General features: G+C 42.2%; 1 protein-coding gene across 1 annotated transcript; it reads left to right on the top strand.

The window, feature by feature from the left end:
* The first annotated feature begins 4,332 nt into the window (after nucleotides 1–4,332).
* On the top strand, nucleotides 4,333–7,654 carry LOC110531384 (uncharacterized). Its single transcript, XM_021614574.3, has 2 exons — nucleotides 4,333–4,632; nucleotides 4,976–7,654. The coding sequence occupies exons 1-2, from the start codon at nucleotides 4,467–4,469 to the stop codon at nucleotides 6,073–6,075; spliced, it is 1,266 nt and encodes a 421-aa protein (XP_021470249.3). The 5' UTR covers nucleotides 4,333–4,466; the 3' UTR covers nucleotides 6,076–7,654.
* The last annotated feature ends 961 nt before the right edge of the window (nucleotides 7,655–8,615 follow it).

Raw genomic sequence — 8,615 nt, 5'->3', positions numbered from 1 at the left:
ATGCACCCAGATCAAGAATGTTGTAACACTCCGGGCACTTACTGACTCCCTCCACCACAGTCCAATCACAGTCCAACCTCAACCCAGGAGGAGCCAATACCCAAGTCTCATCACCCAGTGCTATAGGCTTCGCCGTAGTTCCTCCAGGGAACCTGCACCAGGAACCCAAGATCCCAGCCCCCGAGCGGTATGACTGCCACCCGAGAGGATGCAACGGGTTCCTCACTCAGTGCTCCTCGTTCCACACCGATCAGGCCATGATCACCTACAGTATCTTTCAACTCTCGGGCAAGGCCCTGGCTTGGGCAACGGCGGTGTGGGACCAGCAGCCACCATCCTGCAGCTCCATTTTAGCCTTCACTGCGACGAGTATTCGACCACCCAGTTGGCGAATGAGAAGCGGTGGACTCTGTGGCCGCAGTTTTTCAGTTTTTGATTTGTTAAAAAAGTTTGAAATATCCAATAAATGTTGTTCCACTTCATGATTGTGTCCCAATTGTTGTTGATTCTTCACAAAAAAATACAGTTTTATATCTTTATGTTTGAAGCCTGAAATGTGGCAAAAGGTCGCAAAGTTCAAGGGGCCCGAATACTTTCGCAAGGCACTGTATGGAACAAAAGTGAATTCTAGACAGGGCTTCTCCCCAGATATCATCCAAGATTGCAGTATTCAACTCTTCACCCCAGGTCTCCTTGAGAAGACTAGTATGGACAAAGAAAAAGGATACACACTGAAAGACTAAGGCCTAGATTCAATCAGATCGAGCTTTAACCAGCGATAGGCAAAACCTGCAGCGCTGAAGTTTTGGCGGTGTCGAAGGTGTGACCGTGTTGGGGCTGTCAAAGCAGTGATCCTCTTCTCTTGATCATTGTCATGAAACCCTATCCGTTAAAGCTTACAGGTCATGCTTCCCATTCGAAACAGTATATTGTGTTTTTTGTGACATTTTAGTGTTCGGCTATTTGAGGAAACAACATTATTTTCTTGAGGTTAGTCGATAGTTTGGTAGCTGAAGTCTATGCCCCTTTGTCAGTAATTGGTCAACAGTAGGGATTCTTGAACGAAGTGTTTGTCATTCAACAAGAAAATACTTGTTTTCGTGCCAATCTTTCACTTGAGAAACACTGCACCAAACATCTCAGTAAGACGTTAAAAATGCGCGACTAAGATCTCCTTGGCAAAAATGTCAATTTATTACAAATTTCTTGATTTATCTATTTTGAGGAAGTGTTTATTGGCTCTTTGTTGCTACGGCATCTCAAGGGGGGCAAATTGTAATAATGCTGCTGGACTTTTCGTTTTTCAACCGAAGAAGGTGTTAAGGGCACAGATGTTCGCTTTCTCCTAGTTGAGTTCTGCTAGGAGCAAACCGAACCTCGTATATGAACACATTAAGCTAAAAGCAGTTGCACTTCCAACACCGATGCGGATGTCGGATCTGATTGAATAGAGCTGTTGTGAGGGAGCTGTAACAGGTCATTAAAGGATACAAACTGGGAGACTAGGTGTGTTGAGTAACTGGGAGACTAGGTGTGTTGAGTTGGGAGGGTGCTGTAACAGGTCATTAAAGGATACAAACTGGGAGACTAGGTGTGTTGAGTAACTGGGAGACTAGGTGTGTTGAGTTGGGAGGGTGCTGTAACAGGTCATTAAAGGATACAAACTGGGAGACTAGGTGTGTTGAGTAACTGGGAGACTAGGTGTGTTGAGTTGGGAGGGTGCTGTAACAGGTCATTAAAGGATACAAACTGGGAGACTAGGTGTGTTGAGTAACTGGGAGACTAGGTGTGTTGAGTAACTGGGAGACTAGGTGTGTTGAGTAACTGGGAGACTAGGTGTGTTGAGTTGGGAGGGTGCTGTAACAGGTCATTAAAGGATACAAACTGGGAGACTAGGTGTGTTGAGTAACTGGGAGACTAGGTGTGTTGAGTAACTGGGAGACTAGGTGTGTTGAGTAACTGGGAGACTAGGTGTGTTGAGTAACTGGGAGACTAGGTGTGTTGAGTTGGGAGGGTGCTGTAACAGGTCATTAAAGGATACAAACTGGGAGACTAGGTGTGTTGAGTAACTGGGAGACTAGGTGTGTTGCGTAACTGGGAGACTAGGTGTGTTGAGTAACTGGGAGACTAGGTGTGTTGAGTTGGGAGGGTGCTGTAACAGGTCATTAAAGGATACAAACTGGGAGACTAGGTGTGTTGAGTAACTGGGAGACTAGGTGTGTTGAGTAACTGGGAGACTAGGTGTGTTGAGTTGGGAGGGTGCTGTAACAGGTCATTAAAGGATACAAACTGGGAGACTAGGTGTGTTGAGTAACTGGGAGACTAGGTGTGTTGCGTAACTGGGAGACTAGGTGTGTTGAGTAACTGGGAGACTAGGTGTGTTGAGTTGGGAGGGTGCTGTAACAGGTCATTAAAGGATACAAACTGGGAGACTAGGTGTGTTGAGTAACTGGGAGACTAGGTGTGTTGAGTAACTGGGAGACTAGGTGTGTTGAGTTGGGAGGGTGCTGTAACAGGTCATTAAAGGATACAAACTGGGAGACTAGGTGTGTTGAGTAACTGGGAGACTAGGTGTGTTGCGTAACTGGGAGACTAGGTGTGTTGAGTAACTGGGAGACTAGGTGTGTTGAGTTGGGAGGGTGCTGTAACAGGTCATTAAAGGATACAAACTGGGAGACTAGGTGTGTTGAGTAACTGGGAGACTAGGTGTGTTGAGTAACTGGGAGACTAGGTGTGTTGAGTAACTGGGAGACTAGGTGTGTTGAGTTGGGAGGGTGCTGTAACAGGTCATTAAAGGATACAAACTGGGAGACTAGGTGTGTTGAGTAACTGGGAGACTAGGTGTGTTGAGTAACTGGGAGACTAGGTGTGTTGAGTAACTGGGAGACTAGGTGTGTTGAGTTGGGAGGGCGCTGTAACAGGTCATTAAATGAATGTTGCACAGGGAGGATTTCAAAGTTTTAAATGTTTTCCCTTTGATATAGTGTCTGACTTGTAAATAGCAGAACCATTTGGAATTAGAGAGTTCAAATGTGTTCTTTTACTGGTTAAAAGATGCAAATTGCTTCTCTATGTCTAGGTTTTCAGTTGTGGCCAGCCCATTCTCACTCCATTCAACAAGCACTTTATCAGACCGAGGTGGAACAAAAGGACGATTGAAACATATTGGAGTGTATACAGAGGTATCGGTCACCTCATAAACATGTTTAATCTGGTTTAGAATTCTGAATGATTTTTTGGGCAATCTGCTTTGGAGAAAAGCATAGCTGGAAGAGAGGACTTTGTTGTGAACCTGACTTCCATATTTAGCCACAGGGGGAGTCAGGATAACAAATCAGGGAAACGCAACAATGTTGTGTCCTTAAATTTAGAGTTGTTTTTATTGTAACTGTTTCCCCACATGTATTTATCCATTTCCATTATCCCTGTTCTGTAATAAAACACCAAGTTATTGATACATTTCAAATATGCTTTCAAGAAAACATCTCCTTGCATTTGTCCATGAGTATTTATCATCACCGCTCCTACCGGTCATAGACTACGGAGACAATATCTACGTTAATGCAGCTGCCAAACACACTGAAACCATGAGATGCAGTTTATCACAGAGCACTACACTTTATTACGGGCGACAGGTTCAGTTCACTGCATTCTGTATCAGAAAGTAGGTTGGCCCTCTGCAGTCTCGTAGATCGATGCATTGCTTTTTTTTTTACAAAACCTCCCACAATACCTAACGTCATTAATAACTTTTTAGAAGTACAAGTTACCAAGGATGGCTAACTTTGTAAATTCCTTGGTTCTCTACATTTAGGTAAATCAGCTGTTGAGGGTTTTTTTACAACTTACTTGTGGAATAATCTCAAACTCTCAAAGGTGATGATTTGGTACCTCTAGGGCATTTCGGACGCTGATTGAGGACATTTTGTAGTGTGTGTTTGTTTTCTGTGACTGTTTTGTATCTCTGCTTTGCTTTTCATATTGTATTAATGTATATATTTTTTGTAATTACAGGGTTTAGTCTCAGTATGACTCTGTGTTAAAATAAAGGTTAAATACAAATGTTGACCTAATGCTCCTCATTCATGATATTGAATGAATCCTGTATAAAGAAATGATATACAGTCGACTCCTGTTTAATAATTGTCCATCCCAGATCATCCTTTACTTAAGATAACCACTGTTTGTCTACATGTAGTTATTGTTTCACTTTCCTACTGGCATGTAGGCTACCTTGCACAGTAGTAAACTCCCATCCAGCTGGCGGCGCTGTTGTGGGTTTCCGGGTTCGCCACAGTTTCCGGGTTCGCCACAGTTAGAACCGAGGTCTTTTCTGAAATTTCCTTGACTAGAACACGGAAGTAGGATTGGAAACGATTCTGTTTTGATTTTGCATTCATTGCGTGGAGTAACAAAATATCCACTAACTGAACTGAATAAGATACCCGAATCTAATTCGACTGAAAATGTCTAAACTACAGTTGTTGCGTGTGTTTTTAAATGATCGTTTAACCGCGGCTGCTGTGGAGATTTTCGGGGCAGTTGAGAAAACGGTAGTGGAGTACCAGGAGGAGAATGATCGGCTACGGAGACTGCTGCGGATCACACCAGAGATGCAACTATGTAAAATAGGTTCGTATGTAGATACTGATAGCTAGCTATAGTTCTTTCTACCATATTGATAAACTGTTTGGGCTAACAGTGTTCATCATTACATTAATTTTAAGACTTTTATGTATTTACCGCGCATGGATAAAAACATTGTGGGGAAAAAAACAGGAAGTGATTTGGATGTATAATAAATTTGAAAACTTTAGAAATAAATATTATTCTCTTTATTTATTGAGAAATAGTCTAAAATAGATTCTAGTTTTCCAGTTATTGAGTTGGAATTACAGTTGACCTAATTAAAATGGACCCCAACCCTGATGTCTAAAGTCTAGGTAAACTCTGCCCCTCCTCTCCTTCCCTCCAGACTCCCTGCAGCTCTCTGTCTCTGCTGAGGAGGTTCCCCCTGAGCAGCAGCACTGTGAGCAGGAATGGAGCCCCAGTTTGGGGCAGGAGGATCCAGATACCACACTGATTAAAGGGAAACAGGAGGAAGAACAGCTTCAAGGTCTGGAGCCTGATATCATAGAGTTCATATTCACTCCTTCCTGTGTGAAAAGTGAATGTGATCAGGAGCAACCACTTCAGTCCTTGACTCTTCCCCAAACCAAGACTGTGGAGAACAGAGAGAGTGATTCTAAACCAGTGGATCTGAAACCTTTTGGCACTGTGACCCACATTAATGGTCTTTACATTCCCTGTTTATCGCCATATACTCAGAACAATGCCTCCAGCCACAGCTCAGCCATAAGCAGCGACCCAGTAGGACTTGACAGCAGCCCACCATTGGATCCCACCCCACCATTAGATCCAAACACGTCAATGGGGGAACGCGGTTCCAAACCCAGCACCACGTCTAGAAAAACTCACCACTGCCATGACTATGGTGAAATGTTTCCTCTGAAAGCTGACCTGCAGAGGCACGTGACTCTTACCAAGAAGAGACTCAGCGAATGTCACTTATCCAATAAACAGTACAACTCCACCTGTAAACCGGAAGCCCATGTCCAACTCTGTCCCATGGAGAAATCCTGCACTTGCCCTATTTGTGGCATGACCATCAAACACAAGGGAGATCTGTCCAGGCACATGGGTATTCACACAGGAGAGAAACCATTTAGCTGTGTTGTCTGTGGGAAAAGCTTCTATCAGAAGGGACACCTTACAGATCATAAACGGACTCACACAGGAGAGAAACCATTTAGCTGTGGTGACTGTGGGAAAAGCTTCAATTTGAAGGGAAACCTAAGGAAGCATAAACTGACTCACACAGGAGAGAAACCATTTAGCTGTGGAGACTGTGGGAGAAGCTTCAGTCTCAATATGAACTTAACCAGGCATAAACTGACCCACACAGGAGAGAAACCATTTAGCTGTGGTGACTGTGGGAAAAGTTTTACTCAAAAGACTAACCTGCTGATGCATGTGAAAAACATCCACAAAGGAGGAAAGCAGGACAAAAACTGAAAGAAAGAAAATGAGGACAAAGCTGTTCTGTCAAAAGAATGAGAAAAACGGGCAGTATGTGGACAACACGTTTTAAGTAGGGCTGGTATATATATATTTTATGGATGATATTTGAAGGTATTTTATGTTTTTGAATAGTTAAAATTCTACATTTGCTTCATGAGTAGTGCATGACCCTAAGATGGCAACATATACAGTATCAGTCAAGTTTGGACACACCTACTCATTCAAGGGTTTTTCTTTATTTTCTACCTTGTAAGAGTGTGCAAAGCTGTGATCAAGGCAAAGGGAGGCTACTTTGAAGAATCTAAAATATATTTTGGTTTGTTTTAGCACTTTTTTTTTGGTTACTACATGATTACTGTATATAAGTGTGTTAGCTAGCACGCACCGATGTAATGGTCACACAAGCTCACTACTGACACAGTTTTCATACTACAGATTTTACCATCATCACCCATCAACATCGTTAAGCTCTGCACAACTAACGTTGCTGTTTCCTGTTTAACTACAGATAATAAATAATGCTCAACTGGGACCACTGGCTGGGGGGGTGATTTATTTTGTCCCAAAACACAACGCAAGGAGAGTACGACTGTTACATCTCTCAGGTGATGAGAGAATGGTCTGACTGATGTCATTGATACATTAAAACATGTTTACTTTCTGGGAAATATCTCCCCCAATTCGTCCAAGAGTATTTCTCAGAAATGTTGACCTACTGCTGCTCGTTCATGATGTTGATTTAATACTTTATGGAGTATTGATGTACAGTCGAGTGTCCTCCACTCCTAGGTAGCCTATTTTTCTGGCGAGGAAGAACACGTGAAGCCTACCGCGGAAGAGTTTTCCTATCTTCCACACCCCCCTTTTAAATCAGCAGTTGTATTGTCGGAGTAGAAAACCATACACACTTCTAAAACGATAAGTAGCATATTGTTTTTATCTATAGAATGGCTTCCACAACGAATTTCATTTGTTTTGAGCACTTTACACATTTAGGTTGGGATCCCAAATCAAAATGTATTTGTCACATGCACGGATACAACGGGTGTCGACCATACAAGTGAACTGCTTACTTATACAAGCCTTTAACTAACCAACAATGCAGTTTTAAGAAGAAAAAAAAAGTGTTAGAAAAGTATTTACTAAACGTAAATTGCCTAATGATGCAAGAGTGGAGGACCGTCTCATTTCAAACGAGCGCATTTCCATCCACTTTCACTCTGCTCGCTGACTCTCCTCGATTAACTTGGACCTTTTTCAAAAGGAGGCGAGTGAAGACTGAGGAGAGAGGACACAAGAGTTTAGCAAATCTAATTGTATAAAAATGATTTTTTTTAAATGTCATTGTCCGGGAGAATCTCAATTACGTACTCCTTGCGTCCTCTCACGTCTCTTTTCACCTCCTTCTTAAAACCTATTGGATGAGCAAGCCAGGAGCAAGCCAGAGATCCAGCCTCTCTGACATTCTCCTCCAATGAGTGTTGAGAAGGAGGCATAGCTGTGGGAAGTAGTTGTGCTGAGGGTGTTGCACCCCCTGAAAAATCTGAATAAAAAAATATATATACAAAAAAAATTATGTATATTTTTTTGCTCACAAATGTAGTGCACTGGGCCTTTACTAGTCCTGTATTTGCGCACTGATATAGACGTTTTCAGCACAGGCAACCCAAAAAAATATGTATTATATTATATATATTTTAAGACTAAAACTAGGGATGAAAGCAGATTGAATTTCTTCCCGGTATGGGACCTCCTACACGGTTGCACACGGTTGCACACATAGGAGGTCCCATACAAAAAGGCTCATATATTTCATTTTTTATGACCCTAGTCATAGAATTCCGTATAGAACCCCTATTAATTCAATAGGATCTCTGTGGGCCTAGTCGTAAAGATTTGTCATTTAACTTTTTTTATGTTTTACCTTTTTATTGTGGCATAAACACAACCAGTCATGATGTTTTCATCTGATTGTCAAACACATCAAAGAGCTGCTTTACGAGACTGCCCTTTCAAGTTCATCCACACGCAACGTAGGGGAGAGCGAGGTAAGTTGTCACGCGGGTAAAACTGTTCATTCCTCCAACACTAGAGGCGCTAGCTCCAAAATTCAAACAGCTACTTTGTGTGACTACATGTTCTATGGTCAACTTCCTGTTCACACGTGGTAAAGGTCACTCTAATCTGAGGGGAGCACAAGTTAATTCCCCCCCCCCCCCCTTCAAAAGTAAAAGATTTACCACTATAAATGTTATGCAATAATATGTAAGGTATAAATGTTCAAAAATTATAAATTTACACTGAGTAGAGGAGACAATAATGTGTATTTTTTGATACTTTAGCTGCAGTTCTATGTTGAGCTAACCCTGAGATTTAGCCAACATTAGCACACGTGTCAGTTTGGGGCAAGTTGTCTCAGTGACCTTGGGGCAAGTCTTCACATGTGACAACTTGCCCCAGTATACATAGACACGTAGCTCAAAAAACATTGTGATATTGTGTAATCAGCTTTGATAATAGTATTACATGGTTAC

The sequence above is a fragment of the Oncorhynchus mykiss genome, chromosome 9 (assembly GCF_057628025.1).
Source record: "Oncorhynchus mykiss isolate SJ-2025 chromosome 9, ASM5762802v1, whole genome shotgun sequence".
NCBI lineage: Eukaryota > Metazoa > Chordata > Actinopteri > Salmoniformes > Salmonidae > Oncorhynchus > Oncorhynchus mykiss.
Note: the sequence above shows the minus strand (reverse complement) of the source record. Positions and strands in the feature narration are given on the sequence as shown.